We start from the raw sequence: 17,002 nt of genomic DNA, 5'->3' as shown, positions 1-17,002 counted from the left end.
TTCTAGGTATACTAAAACTTCCAGCCTAGTGTCCAGGACAGAGTTTGGACACCCCTGAATTAGACACTTAATATGTATTTTTAATTCGCTTTCTATGCATTTCAAATCATTTTTGAAAATGTAATATAATGCAGATAACAAATCGGCTCATTTGGCCACATATACATAAATCAAATCAAAATTTTGACTCATAAGTAGGGCCAGACGGAATCTTCAGACATTTTTTGCTATTTATGCTCAGAATTGTGTTAAAGATCTGCGGATTTATGCAGAATAATTTTGGAAGTGTCATAACTAAAACCTTAATAAATGAAATAAAAAGTAATACCTGTTTAACTTTTATTTAATGTTTACAATGCAGATACAATAAGATCCACTTATTTAGTTAAGAAGCAAGTTATTCATATAATAAATCTACTAAAAGACAGAAAATATGACTTCACAAACTGTTGTAAATAAATCAAATGTATATTTTCGTATTAGTCAATAATATTACTGAAATTAATTTAAAAACTGAATAAATATACATTTACACACATTTACACGCGTAAATAAGTAGACTCAAATGATGAGCTAGAAAGCTGCGGAACTCTGCACGCGCAGATTTCATGTGGGCCTACTCACAAGTCTGAAATGTTTTGTTTATTGTTTACATTTTTATTATTATTATTTATTTCATTATTATTGTGAAAAAAAATGACATAGAATATTTGTTGTTGTTATTATTATCATTAATATTTTTATTTTCTACAACCACATACTCTATATCTAAAGTCTGTAAATATTTTAGAATAGCTTTTATTTTATATGGCATAACTTCTATATCTCAATAATTTAGATCATTATTGTTTTTTATTATTGTTATCAATTATTATTTTTGATATTGTTGTTATTATTTTTTGAGGTCACGAGTGGTTGTGTAAGCATTTCACTGCATATCATACTGTGTATGACTATGTATGTAACAAATAAAATTAGTATTTATTATCAGTCGAGTTTGTGATTGTGTTTATAGTAGTTTTTATTTCATAGTTTCCATATTACCATATTGCTTATCATTATGGTATTCATATTAATTCTCCAAGTCTTAAATGTTATTTAAAAAAACCCTGCAGATGCTCTGGTTCATACTTATTAGCAGCGCTTACTCTGCTTCTTCAGTAAATGTTCTTGAAAATCAAATGTGGTGTGAGATAAAGCATATGTGCACAATCAGAGAGCAGGTCAAACACACTCGCTCTGTATAATCCTTTCTTTAAAGCCACCTCTCCCTTTAGGCCAATGTCCTTTCAATGCACAAGCACTAATGCTTGAGCCCATCACAGGCGGCTTAGTGTTCAGTAACCAGACTTAATCAGGACTTATGAAGAGCAGCGGGGTCTGCATGGAGGTTGTTAGAGAGCGGAGCTGATCCCAGAGCAGCAGCTGGCAGGGACTTGCGCGCCTCGTTCTCTCATCTCTCTCTGGTCTCTCATTACTCCTTTTGTAATGACCGGAGCTGAAGGTTGCAATCTCAATTTATGCCGTCTGCTTCTCAAACAGACAGTTGGCCGTCGTCTTTACATTTGACCTTAGAGAGAGAGAATGAGGCTTTCCAATCTAATATTGTTTCTCTAAAAGGAATAGGTCACCCAAAATGAAAATTCTGCCATCAATTACTCGTCCTCGTGTCGCAACAAAGGGGCTTGGTTTGTTCATTTGGTTGACAGATCTTGATTGATAGTTTATAGTGACAATGTGGGTCAAGCGTTAAAAATTAGGTTTAAAGATTGATCAGAAATTTTAGCTTTGTGTAAATAAATATAGCTTGTCATAGTGATTCTAAAAGCGCAGGAACATTTGATCAAGTCAAGTCACCTTAATTTTTATAGTGCTTCTTTCAGTGTAGATTGTGATGAACAAAAAAAAAATTGACATTTCATCTAAAATTGCACTGATACCTTTTTGATTTAGGAATAACCAACAACACATTGTTTGAGTCAGAATTAACTTTTCTTTTATGCCAAAATCATGAAAATATTGACTAAATACCATGTTTTATAAAGATATTTAGTAAATTTCATGTTATATCAAAATCTATTTTTTTATTAATACCATGCATAGCTAAGAACTTGATTTGAACAATTTTAAATGCAAATTTTATAACATTTAGATTTTATTTTGACCCTTTAGATTCTTCAGAGTAGTGGCAACTCCAGCAAACTGTTTAAGGGGAGAAGATTTTTTCAACACTTTTCTAACCGTAATAGTTTTAATAACTCATTTCTAATAACTGATTTATTTTATCTTTACCAGGATGACAGTAAATAATATTTGACTAGATATTTTTCAGGACACTTCTATACAGCTTAAAGTGACATTTAAAGGCTTAACTAGGTTAATTATGTTAGTTAGGCAGGTTAGGGTAATTAGGCAAGATATTGTTTAATGATTGTTTGTTCTGTAGACAGTCGAAAAAAATATATAACTTAAAGGGGCTAATAATTTTGACCTTAAAATGGTCCTTAAAAAATTAAAAACTGATTTTATTCTAGCTAAAATAATATAAATAAGACTTTCTCCAAAAGAAAAAATATTATCAGACATACTGTGGAAATTTCTTTGCTCTGTTAAACATCATTTGGGAAATATTTAAAAAAAGAAAACAAATTCAAAGGCTAATAATTCTGACTTCAACTGTATATCAGTTGAAAGCTTGTTTATGCAATGCAGTTTTGTAGATCTGAAATTGCAAAAAGGGACCCTTATGACTTTTGTGTCCCAGGGTCACATATTTATTTGTGTGTGGGGGTGGGAATATATTTAACATAACAAACAGGTAGCAGAATAGTGGTAGAGTGGTTACCAAGGTAGAACAACAGGATTACCGTTGTGTAACAGAGTTGACAAATGTTTTTTTCTTCTTTTTTTTTTTTCAATTATAAAAGGAAGTGACTTGTTTGTCAAGCTCTGACTCATTAAACTTGAGTGTGTTTTCAATAAGACAGCTAAAAACACATCTGTTCTGAGAGCACCTTAACCCTGGTTAATAAAACCAAGACCACATAGAAGCACTTTCTCTCTCTCTTTCACTCCCTCAAAATCCTAGCACTAAATTCTCTGAGCACAAAGAAGTTACTGTGTTTAACTAGCACTTGTGTATTGCCTCTTCTTGTTGAATCACTGAATACCTCCTCAGTCTTAAGTCGCTTTGGACAAAAGTGTCTGCTAAATGACTAAATGTAATGAGTTTCCTTTTTTTTTTTTTCACTTTTTTTTTTAAATGGAAATTGTATCTCCATTAATAGAAACACTCATATGACTCTGGAGCAAACAGAGCTTCAAATTAATTTTTAGAAAAATTCCTTTTAAGCAAATATTATTTTGTGGTACCTGTGGTGGTGAGAAACCTGTGGCCTTTAGATTTGTTGTGTAAAGAATGTAAAATACAGTTTCATCAGATAAATCAGATGTGGTTTGCTATCATCACAGCAGTCTGTTTGTGTGTGTTGAAAAGGAGAACTGTGTGCAATTCAAGAGAGAAATGGTTTAAAACAAAATAGGATTTCAACCAAACTGTTTCCTAACCGTATGATCTCTGTTTCCATGAAGCTGCTTTGCAGTTTCTGTTTCTGAATTCTGCGGGGGTATCCGGTTTTGTTTTGTTGTTGTTTTTTTGTTTTTCAGATAATAAATCTTCAACCGATTATAAGGATTTTAATTGTTAGCTCATTCAGGTTTAAACTACTAATTAAAAGAAACTTCAAGGAAATTGGTTTCCTGATCAAATTTAAAGCAAAACATTTGAACAAAAACATACATTTTTACAAGCCCTAGATTTGTTTAGTGGAATTATTATGACTAAAACTTCCCATAAAACTGTATGTCAGTGCAAATATTAAAAATAAAGAAGCATATTTGGAGAGCATTGTTTGACTGCTCTCATGTTGTCAACTGTCCGAATGCCTTTTTTCTCGGTCCTCCACAGCATCACGAAGGAGAGCATCATTGATGTGGAGGCCGTGGTAAAGAAGGTGGAGCAGAAGATTGAGAGCTGTTCTCAGCAGGATGTGGAGCTTCACGTGGAGAGGGTAGAGATCACACATTAATCTCTATTTTCCTATTGCTAAACTGTTCAGTGTAATAATTGAAATATAAATGTAAACATTTGTCATCATGGATTGTATCATCTTTATATCTTACAAGATCATGCAGCATCACAAATGAACTCATTTGAAATACAATCTATTGAGTCATAAATTACTCACCCTCATGTTGTATTAAACCATTCTTTCTGCCGTGGAACATTAAATAAGTTGTTTAGCAGAAGTCTACAAGCTACTTTAAATGGATAGTTAATCCAAAAAAATGTTATTCGTCATTTACTCACTCTTTACTTGTTCTGTACCAGTTTGAGTTTTTTTTTTTTGTTCTGTTAAACACAAACTAATATATTTTGAGCAATGTTGGAAACCTGTAACCACTGACTTTCATAGTAGGAAAAGCGAATACTAAAGAAGTCAGTAGTTGCAGGTTTTTCAGCTTTCTTCAATATATCTTTTGTATTCAGCAGAACTAAAAATCTCAGACGCATTTGGAATAAGTAAAGGCTAAGTTAATGAAACTGAATTTACAATTGTTTGGGCGAACTATCCCATTAATGCCCTGATATACTTGCAACCCAAATCAATTTTTCTAAGAATAATGGTATGCTTTTATACAGTTGGTATACTGTTTACTTTTATAGTAATGTTTTATAGTGAATCTCACTACTGAGAGTCACATTTGAATGAATATGTAAAGATGACAAAATAATAATTACAAAATAATCATGCAACTAACAGTGGTAAGACACATACACATAACAGTGGTAAGAAAGCATCAGAGTTCTGCATTTTGGCATTTTAGTTAAGTCACTTAATGCTTATTTATACAGCACTTTATACACGAGTGATTTAAAGCAAGCAGCTTTACAGAATTGTAGATGAAGAAATGTCTCCGTGTTGCTGTAAGTTGGAATTACTCTTGAATTTGTACTTGAAATGCTCGTCCAGAGCGATGCACCTCTTTCGCCAGGCCTGCATCCCTCCAGTTCATAGTTCATACAGTGGAAGGGGGATGAGAAATAAGGGACAGCTGACGTCATTCTTCACTTAAATTGTGTTGAAAAAGAGCAGCTTGAGCATTCTGCTCGATTACTTATTTTGTTAAGATATTTGCATTAAAGTTGAAGTCCTAACTTAAGCTTTTTTTGTGTGTGTGTGTGTGTGTGTGTGTGCCAGATCTTTGTGATAAGTCAGTCTGAGGCCAGACTCCCCCTTCAGCTGGAAGATGCTGTCAGGCCAGAAGGAGAAGGAGATGAGGTGAGAAATGGAGCGGTGACAAAGTTAAAATGCTGTGGGTGAAGAGTCCGAGGTGAAAAGTCCTAACAAAAGTTAAAACGTTAAACTGATCGCTTGTCTTTACGATAATCTTGTCCAAGTTCAGTTAGACAGTTACTCTCATTTAAGTACTCAGTGCAAAATTCTAAAGTGTTACTGACAGGCGTTGCTAGACATAAAGCTCTACTGGGGCACACGCCCCTATTTTATTATATATAGAAAATATATAAGTATATATAAATATGTAACAGTATTATTGTTATTATACAATTATTATTCTAAATAAATAACAGAAATTAATCCTAAATGTAACTGAAAAAACAATCGAAAGACAAAACTGGAGTGATGCTAAGATAATTTAAGAAATCTTTTGCATGAATATTCATTTTATTACAATGAAATTCTATAGACAATTCAATGGAATACAAAAAAAGATGTTTTATAGAATTATCTGTGGTCTTAGACCCGACACATGGCAGAGAATTAGGTTTAATAAGTCTTACCTCCCTGACTTATCATCCCTCCTTTTTGCTTCATACAAAAAATCTATCAGAAGCCATGCTTAGTCTAAATAAGATCACCATCATATTATTTAAACTATGTTTCGTCGGCTTGCGGCTATTTTTTCGACATGCATGTTCACAACCAGGAGTAGAGCAGCCCGTCAGCGTCAAGCAGGAGAGGTGCATCCGTGAGGCTTTTTTTTCTGCGCACATGCTCAGTTTGCTTTTTTGGTTAAACTACATTGCTTTCATCAGCGTTGGTTCGGTTGCCCATAGAGAATAATGTCTATATTCTGGGAATACCTCTTAATAAATACACTTGCATATAAAGTAAATCATATCTCAAAGCATTTATTGGGGCACTGGTGATATTTTTACTGGGGCACGTGCCCCAGTAAATGGGATCTAGCGAAGCTAGGGGTTAAACTTTAAACTTAGGGTTAAACTTTCAAAATTTCTATAACTAGAAATAAAAAAATAATAATAAATGATCAATGTCAATTTTTACCATATATATTTCTGCATCCGATAAAGTGTTTAAAAAATAAAATTCTCTCTTTCTCTGTATTTCTTTTAAAAGAATGGAAAAATTCACCCAAATATGAAAATGCATTTTTGATTTACTCAACCTCGGGCCATCCACGTTTTTTTTTTTCTTTAGTAGAACATTAAAGATTTTTATCTGTGGTCTTGGTGAGTCAAAAAAGCATATTTAATTAAACCAAATTAATATACATGACTTTTTGAGGATACATTAAAGACATAAAATCAATGTCATTATTGGCTGAACTATTGCTTTACTATTAAGAACAGAAAGTATGTTTACTCTATTCGTAATGCACTGCGTACAGTAGTATTTTTTCATATGGATTATGCAGCTGAAAACTTTTAAACCATATTATACTAATAAGCTATCATTGAGAGCATTGCATTGTGGTGTGTAATATCACTTGTGGCGTCATCTGTTTGCATACTTCTCTCAGTATACATACTGCACGCTACCCTTATACTTGACATCAGAAAGCTGATGGTTTTGCGTAGTGTGTTTGCAGCAAGACAAAACCATCTGCAGCGGCAGTCCAGGTGTTGTTCTCTGTAGGGATTCCACAGTGTCAGTCAGACAGAGCGTCTGCCGCCTCATTACGCCTGGGTCTTATCGGCCCGCTCTGACAATGACTAACCTGTTGATCAGTCTCGGCTCCTACAGGCTTCAGAGGAAAATTAACCCTCTTGGTCTTGGTGCAGACTTTACAAGAAACATTGAGAATTTGGTTTCAATTGTATGCGCTAAAACTTCTAAATGTGTATTATTAAAGACTAACATTGTGAAATATTATTTAAATTAGTTTTATGTACATTTTTATGTCATACTTTATGTAAATAGACACTGTAACACTTTAGTTTAGGTCACAATGCTATTAACTGCTTGTTACTTGCCTATTTTTGAGATATTAACTCTTCATTAGTAGGTAAATAGTATGATCTTATTCTCCATCCCTAATCCTACCCTAAACCTAACTTCTACCTTACTGACTATTAATGAATATATAATTAGTAGTTTATTTAGCTGGTAGTCTTAGTTAATGGTTTATTAATACTGTGAATTGAGACCTACATTAAAGTATTATCTTTGACAAAAGACTAACATTGTAAAATATTATTGAAAACAGTCAGTTATTTATTTTTTTTTATTATTATTATTTGTAGTAGACACTGATTTATTCAGATAGTACGTTTGTATTTTGGTGTGAATCTGAAAAATCTTCATTCGCATTATGTTATTTATATCTTTTTTTAATGTATTGTGAAACCACTACGAAGATAGCCTTGAAGCTGGCATGGCGTTAAAGGGCGATTGGTTAAATAATAAATAATGTTCTAAAATGCAATTTATTTCTGGTAAATTATTAATTGATTTAATAATTAAAGGGAAAAAAGTACAAACACCAGACCTTTAAACGGTTATCTGCAGCTCTGGCTTTATCAGGTTGAAACAAGCTTCCCACATGTTTTGTCTTATTGAAAGCATATAACTTTTATAGGGCTCAATAGGATGGGTTCCTTTTTTAAATCTGATCCAGACTGTTGTTGCAAACTCTGCTGATTTGTTAGTAAAATTATGTTATCTGGCATTGTGTAGAATTTGCAGAAAAAAATTGTGATATTCCTGAAAGCAACTGAACTGTACCCCAGTCTATAATCTCTGTCTCTGTCTGTCTGTCTGTCTGTCTGTCTGTCTGTCTGTCTGTCTGTCACTCTTTGGGCTAGTTGGCAGTGCAAGTTTAAATATGTAAATTGTTTTTGAGCCCTGATGGAGGAATCATTTATGTTGTTGGTGTGCTGTAACTTTGGAGCAGGCTGATTTTTAAAAAGTTAATATGTCAAAATAATTCAAAATACATGTTCATTACCTTCATTATCATTTATAAATGATCTTTTGTCATTTTTTTTCAGGAGGCAAGAGCCACTGTCAATCAGGACACCAGACTAGACAACAGAGTTATCGATCTGAGAGTAAGCCCGTTTTCTTTTCTTTCTTTTCATTTTAGAGGATTCAACTATGCCATACACTCAGGTGCCATTTACACTAGTGTTTTCTTTTTAAATTTTTTTCTATTATTGAGTATTATTCTCTGATTTGACAATCTCCACTCATATGACCATTTCACAAGGGGTATACAGCATTTACAGATTCTGGCAAAATGTATGTTTGCCTATGGATCGTGAATGGTCATGTATTATGCATTTTCGGATGTAAAGTGTGTGTTAGATAAGGAGCATTTTCATTCTAAAATGCTGTTTAATAACAAAAGTAAGTCTCAGATGTGGTTGTTAAGCAAGGCCCCTTAATTAGTCTCATGCCATTTATGAATCAGGTGATTTTCTCAATGTGACTCGGATTATGGATGATTGGCCCTATACAAGCTGAGCAAATGTAAAATGGGTATTTTTGTCTTTGGCTGGATTTAACCAATTGGCAATTTTTGCTGCATTTAGTCAGGTGAGCAGTAAATATGTAAGTGTCAGACCCTATCTGCTTCACATAGTAACACTCATCAGGGTTTGCGTACTTTTTCACAGATGAAGTGGATAAGATGCACTGTTTGTCAAATACATAGATGTTTCAACAAGTTTCAGAACGGAAACATTTCTTAGCTACTTTTAATGTTTGGGATAGATACACCTAAAATTCTATGTGTTCACTAGGCATGAGGCGACAACCGGTTTCAAGGTTTACTGCAGTTTGGAAAAGTCAAGGTTTTAATACCGCTAAAATGCTGTTATACGGTTCCCAAGGTATATGTTTGTTTTTTTAAATGTATTTTTTATGTGTTAGAAACAAATCTGTGTTTTCGAAACTAATGAAGAGAAGTCAATTTTTTAATTTAGCCTGCCATTTAAAGAATTTACTGTTACAAAATATTATAAATGTTTTTTCAAATAAATTGTTTTCAATAAAGACATTTTTTTATTTATTTATTATCATTATTTTATACTCAGACATTTAAAAAGCACTTATTTTAGAGCAGTACTCACAATACCGTGAAACCGTGGTATTTTTATCCAAGGTTATCATACCTTCGGAAACTTATATCGGCCCATTCCCAGCATTCACCATTTACTCACCCTGAAGTGGTTCCAAACCTTTGTTAGTTCCTTTTTTGCTGAGGCTAAATGAGGATATTTTGAAGAATGTTGGATACTGGTAGCTATTGAAACACACAGTAGGACAATAAACATACAAGTCAGTGGGTACCAGCATTCCGACATTCTTCAAAATATCAGGAGAAAGAGGTGTGTGGAAATTTTGGGTAAACCATCCTTTAAGTTTTGGTTAACAGCACCCAGGTGTACAAGAATAAAGTTCAACATAAGCTGCATAACTTGATGAATTATTAGAGAATAATGCACATCCAGGGACCTAACTTAGAATGTTCACCAACCACAATCAAGCATTCATACAGCCCCCTATTATAAACTCCTACACAAATGTGTATGTGTGTCAAATGTATGACAACAATGAAGTCCTTCATCTTTTTTCTGACATTTCTATCATCATCTCTCTTTAGTGGTGTACATCACACTGATGTGGTCGTCTGAAGTCAAAACACACAGATTTCTTCAGTTACTCTAGGCCTCCTTGAGGGCCATTCGCATAGAACACTTCTTTCCATTCCACTGCATTACTGTTGTTTTCTACAGTTTTATGATGCATTTAACTGCACTAGCATCTGTCTTGTGCACAGCTTGCCATCTAAAAAGAAGTTGCACTTTTCATTTCTAGAACATTGCATTTTTGTCCCACTGACATAAGTCTCATGTCTTTAAAACTAAAGAAAAATGTTTTGTGTGCAAATGGCCTGTCCTGTTTGACGTTGGGAAACATAAACAAATCTGTACATTTTAGAAATCTAATTTTAGAGTCTATAGCTCAGATTTCCGAAGCCCTGATGTGGTTGTGGATCTCAGGCTCTGTGTGCGTTTATGAGAGCACCTGTTTCTGAGATTGTGAGTATGTGTGAACAAACCAAGCCTGCTTTCACACTTTAATTTTTTGTTTCCAGCAGTGGCAGGCTTAGCTCTGTCATAAAGCAAGGCCTTTGTATTAATATGCACCCACACAACAACCAACTTATTTTTTTCTTTTTCATACACACCAAATGAGATGGAAATCAGGCAGGGCTATAAGACTGTCGGTGCACCGAGAAAGCAACTCATTTTTTGAGAACTTCCAGAAGCTGATGGCAGAAATCAGAGAGTGCAAAGCGAGGGAGTCAAACCACAGGACAACAGCATTTTTTTGCACCTTTTCAGTTCTCACTACAGTCTTGTGAACATTAGTGTGACGCACACAGCTCCTTTCCCCACACCCCCAGCGAGAGACGCCAACTGAAACCTACGTGTTTACACACTCCACTGATAACAGCTTTGCATATTAACTGTACAATCACTCTGCTTCACAGACCAGTCATTAAATGTCCCGCCAGCATGTCCCTGGCAGTGGGTTATCATGGTCTGCATTTAAAGTAAAGACAGCCTATCTTAATTAGTTGACTTTATCATGTTTATTAGCAGATTAATAAGAGGAAGTCATATCGTCCTGTTTACTGTACATTTACTGCCTGATTTTTATAGTCATAAATTATTACACAATAACTCCTATAAAAAAAAAAACAAAACAACAACAACATTTTATTTCTGCAGCTTTCCCATGGTCATGAAAATTACAGCTGTCTACCTAGATGTAAACGTTTTACAAAAGGAAGGCAGGAAATATGTGTTGCCTTCCTAGATATTTTGTTTTGACCAAATTCTGAAGCAGAATTGCATTCATATTTTAAGAAGGCGATACCAGAATGCATTATGACAAACACCCAGAATAATATTGTAGTTTTCCATATGAGAATTGATATTAGTTATAAAATATACACTACAGTAGGTTTTATTTTTGGGTGAATATTTTTATTCAGCAAGGAGGATGCAGTAAAGTAATCAAAAGTGACAATAAAGACTTGCTGGAATAACTGCTGTTTTTTTTTTTTTTTTTTTTTTTTAAATCTAATTTTGGTCTGTAGTGTACATATTTTTAGGAGCTGCCACAGTGATAAATACACTTTACCAGTAAGTGCAACTCTTATCTGCTTGGCGACGAGAAACTCCAAAACTGTTTGGCAAGCCTGCTTGTCAAATATTAGATTTAAAATCCGCTATAATTGTGTCATAAATCAACCCTCTTCAACTCAAATCACACTAAAACAAACTAGGCATGGGCCAGTATAAAATTCGAACAGTATGATAACCTTGGATAAAAATATCACGGTTTCACGGTTTTATGATTACTGCTCAAAATCATCAATAGTTTGGGGTCAGTTTTATGTATATTTTTTTCATGTTTGTTTGAGAATATATTATGTTCATCAAGGCGGCATTTATTTATAAAAATGGTTAATTGTTAAATATTTATTAAAATTTTAAATAAATGCTTTCTTATTGTATGTAGTTTCAAATGAAATTATTACTCCAGTCATTATTGCTTTTATTACTATTACCAATAATAGTAATAATATTAATAATAATAATAATTAATATTAGAATGATTTCTGAAGAATCATGTGACTCTGAAGACTGGAAAACTGAAATCTGAGACTCTGAGAGCTGAAAATTCATCATTAAAATCACTGGAATAAATGATTAAATGATAAACTACTTTTGAACAGTTATTTTATAGTGCAATAACATTTCACAATTTTTACTGTATTTTTGATGAAATAAATGCATTCTTGGTGAGCAGGATAAGCTTATTTTAAAACATTTAAAAATCCCACTGACCCCAAACTTTTAGCCAGTTGTGTTTTATTTTTTAAAATGTCTGGATTAAAAACTTTTTTCGATTTGAACACAATTGCTGTGTTCGAAATCAAATACTTCCATACTATATAGTACGCTAAAATCAGTATGTGAGCTGAGTAGTGTGTCTAAATTCATTGAATATGCGAACAAAATGCGAGAAGTACCTGGATGACCTACTACTTCTGGTGAGAATCTGAAGTGCGAGCTCCATATATACAACTCACATTCTTACTGTATGGAGCGTACTTTTCTATTAGTCGAGTAGTAAATTCAAATGCAATGCCTACTGAGTAGTTTGCAATTTTGGACACAGCCAATAATTTTTTTGGAGAAACATTTTAAACATTTTGGAGCTGTAAACATGTCAGGCTAAATAATTCAAATGAATCCTTGAATTCTGCTGTCTTCATTAGTTTCAAAAATCCAGATTTCTTTACAATTTAAAACGGCTTCTTTGGATATCTTTTCTGCTCGAGATACTGTTGTTCAAATAAACAACAACAACAAAAAAAACATTAAAAAATTCTTACATATAACATAGGAATGGTGTAACAGAATTTTGGTGCTTTGAAAACCTTAGCTACGTTGTCATCCACCTGTTTTTATGTGCATTTTTTGATATGCGAATATAAAACAGTTGATTAAAATACCAAGATGTGCATACATTTTAAAAAAGTGCATAAAAACGTGCGCATAACTGAGTAGGGTAAACTTTTTATTCGATAAGAAAAGATGTGCATGAACTGCGATGGAAACACTGTTTACTGAACAAATTCCAGTATGCGCATCAAAAAAGGTCATGCGACTTTGTTATAAGAGATCATCAATAAAGATATGTGTGAAAGGATAAACCAGCAGGTTGAGCATATTGTAAAACATCTGAAATGTTGCTTTGGTCTTTCTAAAACACCCTAACTGTTTCAGTATTAGTGTTATTATATTATTAATTACCATCAGAACTGTGCTCCACATCTTATGCCTTTAAATGCCACCGCGTGTTCACTGCGTGTCAGAATAGCCTTCAGAGGTGCAAGTCATTTATTAAATGAAGAAAAGATTCACGCAGCTTCTCCTACCACAGCAAGTTCTGTTTTTACTGTTGATATTTGGTGCCAGTTAATCAGGAAGTGAAGATTTAGTTCTCTTTCACTCGTTGTATGGAAACGCTGCTTTATTCGCATATCTTTTATGCGATATTCCAGTTTTGCGTTAAAGTTAATTCGCATTTTTGGATGGAAACATAGCTACTGACTATTCCAAACCATGGTGTACTTTGAAAACGGTTATTGTCCCATGCCTAAAACAGACCCAGGTAATGCACATGCATATACTACGTAGATCTGCTTGCAAAGTTAGTGTTAGAGTTGGTGTTAGTTAATAATGAGGTTATATTTTTTAGGATAATCGCTTAAAAGATGGCTGCCTATATACAGTAGTCTGCAGCTCACTTTGCTTTTCAGACAGAGTTAATCTATGCTACTAACATGTCAGAAATCCCCTTAGGGAGTTTGGGGTTTTTTAATGTGGTTATAATGAGGTTGAGAGTACAAACACAGAACCAGGATAGATCTTATTAATTTAAATCTCCAGAGAAATCTTTGTTATACTATCACGCAATGAATTGTTGCTTGTAAAAGCGAGTCTGTCCTAACTTAATCAAATTCAATAAACAAGAGCCCTGAAATATTGATACTCAACCCGATTGCTTCTGTAGGATTTATGGGAACTCTGTATTTGGCAGGGAGAATAAAAGAAAACGTGTCCCATATCACGGGTCATCAGGGAGTGATCTGATTCATAGGAAATTCAGGCTGCTGAGAAAGCTCTTTTGCTCAAGAATGGAGGATTCAGGAGGTTTGATTGATTTCGCAAGTGCCGTGTCCCTTTGGTACTGTGAAGAGGACCTAATTTATTTGTATCTCTGAGAAAACGATGAGAATATATTCCACTGCCAGAGAGATTTTTATTATAACACAATAAAACAAGGTCTTCTGAGGTCTAGCGTTTATGTTTTCATCTGCAAAACATATGCTGCAAAGTGGAAGGTTGAAAAACAGAAGCACTGACATCAGCACATGGCACACCCATACTAACAGGTTACATAACTTGTTTACTAACACACGTGTCTTCTCTCACAGACCACGACCAGCCAGGCTATCTTCCGGCTGCAGTCGGGCGTATGTCAGCTCTTCAGAGATACTCTCATCAACAAGGGCTTTGTGGAGATCCAGACTCCCAAAATCATCTCTGGTATGGACATCTCCTAGTGCACTTCATCTTTTGTTCACAGCTCAGTCAGAGTTCACAGAGTTCTAACCTTTATGTTGGTGAAATAAAAGAGAAACGAATTAATTAAAATGACTATTCCCCCCAGATAACTTTAAACTGTCATTTCAGACAAAAATATCAATTCTATACTCGTCTTCATGATGTTCGCTCATTTGAATGTCAAGATTTATGGAAGTAGAAGTGTTTGGATTTTTGAATTTGGAGTAGACCGCTCCATTGATTATTTGTATGACCCCTTTAAAAGCTTGGATAGAAATCAGTTGACATTAAAAAAAGTATTTGTGCTATAAAATCTTACAGCTTTTGTAACAATGTAAGGCTTGAATATATTAGGACATAATTTACATAAATTATACCTTATAATTATTGTAAACCTGAGTCTTGTATAACATTGAAAGCAAATGTGTGTCTTTATGCAAATGAGTTTCTTTTTAAAGGGGTGGGGGGAACTAAAGCTTGTGCCTTAGGTATTCCTTCAACAAACTAAACATCTGCTTGAGTTTTATAGTCTTGTCAGTTTAAACTTCGGGCATACAGTGCATGGATGGTATTCCGCTTCATGGTACTGCTCAGATTTGCTTGGTTTGCACTTCCACTGCTGTTTAGTGCCACTTAAAATGGGTGGGATATAGTTGCACCGCTTCTACTGCTGTGACATCATTTTCATTCTTGGTTGTTCGATCCGGGACTAGGTCTCCCCCTAAGCTACCAGCAAGAGGAATGTCTGGAGCTCTAAACTATGCTGGCATTTCAGTTGCATTTTCTTGGTGGTATGAATGGTTTAGTCATGTGAACCCACAATACAGAAGTGGCTGCAAAAATGTCATTTCTGTCTTAATGTAATGACGTATTTGCGACTGCGATATCACGCATGAGTTGGCGCAATGTTTGTTTACTACAGAGAGGACGTGCGCGTGTCCGCGAATGAAGTCTATTTTAGTGAACAGAACCTGCATGGGCGGTCAATAACAGATAAAAAAGTTGTAAATAATGTTCAGTTTGTTGCACAGAGAGATAGTTTGGGAGCTGTGCGGGGAGGGATGATTTGCATGTACAGTATGTAAGTGACAGCAGCTATGACATAAGCGCACTCGGCAGTAAAAGTGAAACCTAAAGCGCACATAATTTAAATGATCGTATCGCATTTTAGATTGAAGATTACGATAAGCATTTGATATATTTTTTCTATAAGTGTTGTGCATGAAAATAAATGTTTACTGGGTCAGTGTTACTACTCTAGCCTTTATAATAATATAATATATTGAATATAATGCTAGAGGGAATAATAATACATAGGTCCAATATTATTATTGTTGTTTTACCATATGTGAAATTACAATAATAATAGCCTGCTCATATTAATCTTTATTTTACGTCTACGTTTTTATTTTCAAGCAAAAAACATATAAAAAATCGTGATCGTCGTTTTAGCCAGAATACATATATATATATATATATATATATATGCGTATATATATATATATATATATATATATATATATATATATATATATATATATATATATATATATATATATGCGTATATATATATATATATATATATATATATATATATATATATATATATATATATATATATATATATATATATATATATATATATATATATATATATATATATATATATATATATATATATATATATATATATATATATGTGTATATATATATATATATATATATATATATATATATATATATATATATATATATGTATATGTATATATGTGTATGTGTATGTGTGTGTGTATATAGATATAGATATATATAGATATATATAGATATGTATATATATAAGTGTGTATATATATGTGTGTATATATATATGTGTGCATATATATGTGTGTATATATATATATGTGTGTATATACATATGTGTGTATATATATGTGTGTGTGTATATATATATATATATATATATATATATATATATATATATATATATATATATGTATATGTATATGTATATGTATATATATATGTATATGTATTTATATATGTATATGTATTTAAATATGTATATGTATTTATATATGTATATGTATTTATATATGTGTGTATATATATAAAAAACTTTTTCAGTAAAATATTAATATTATTTCAAACTATTTAGAAATATTACTGTTTAGTTCAAATGCGTGTTGCATAATAAAAATACTACACTTCTCTAACGTTTTTATTCATCATTTATTTAAGGGATGAGTCTAAAGCACACCAGTACATAAAATAGTTCTAACAATTCATTCAGGGCTACATTCTGTACACTGCTGTATATACAGATATACATTCGGGTATTGGATCAATACTTTGTATCGGTCAGTATTCTGAGCCCTGTTGGGAAGGGATAAAAGGCTACCAGAAAATCTCCAGAAGAAATTGTGTGTATCAGTAACAGAATTTCTTAAAAATGGTGGTAGCACACTTCTAACACAACTTACTCCGAAATCAAATCTTTCATTTTGTGATCCAACAGATTTC

At 33.2% G+C, this 17,002-nt stretch overlaps 1 protein-coding gene across 1 annotated transcript in view; it reads left to right on the top strand.

Moving 5' to 3' along the window:
* dars1 (aspartyl-tRNA synthetase 1) overlaps nt 1-17,002 on the top strand; it is a 54,071-nt gene that overhangs the window by 22,511 nt on the left and 14,558 nt on the right. The window contains exons 7-10 of the mRNA XM_056465200.1: nt 3,968-4,070; nt 5,262-5,342; nt 8,318-8,377; nt 14,353-14,464. Coding sequence (XP_056321175.1) covers nt 3,968-4,070; nt 5,262-5,342; nt 8,318-8,377; nt 14,353-14,464 — 356 coding nt within the window. The remainder of the gene's footprint in view (nt 1-3,967; nt 4,071-5,261; nt 5,343-8,317; nt 8,378-14,352; nt 14,465-17,002) is intronic.

The sequence above is a fragment of the Danio aesculapii genome, chromosome 9 (assembly GCF_903798145.1).
Source record: "Danio aesculapii chromosome 9, fDanAes4.1, whole genome shotgun sequence".
Lineage (NCBI taxonomy): Eukaryota > Metazoa > Chordata > Actinopteri > Cypriniformes > Danionidae > Danio > Danio aesculapii.
Note: the sequence above shows the minus strand (reverse complement) of the source record. Positions and strands in the feature narration are given on the sequence as shown.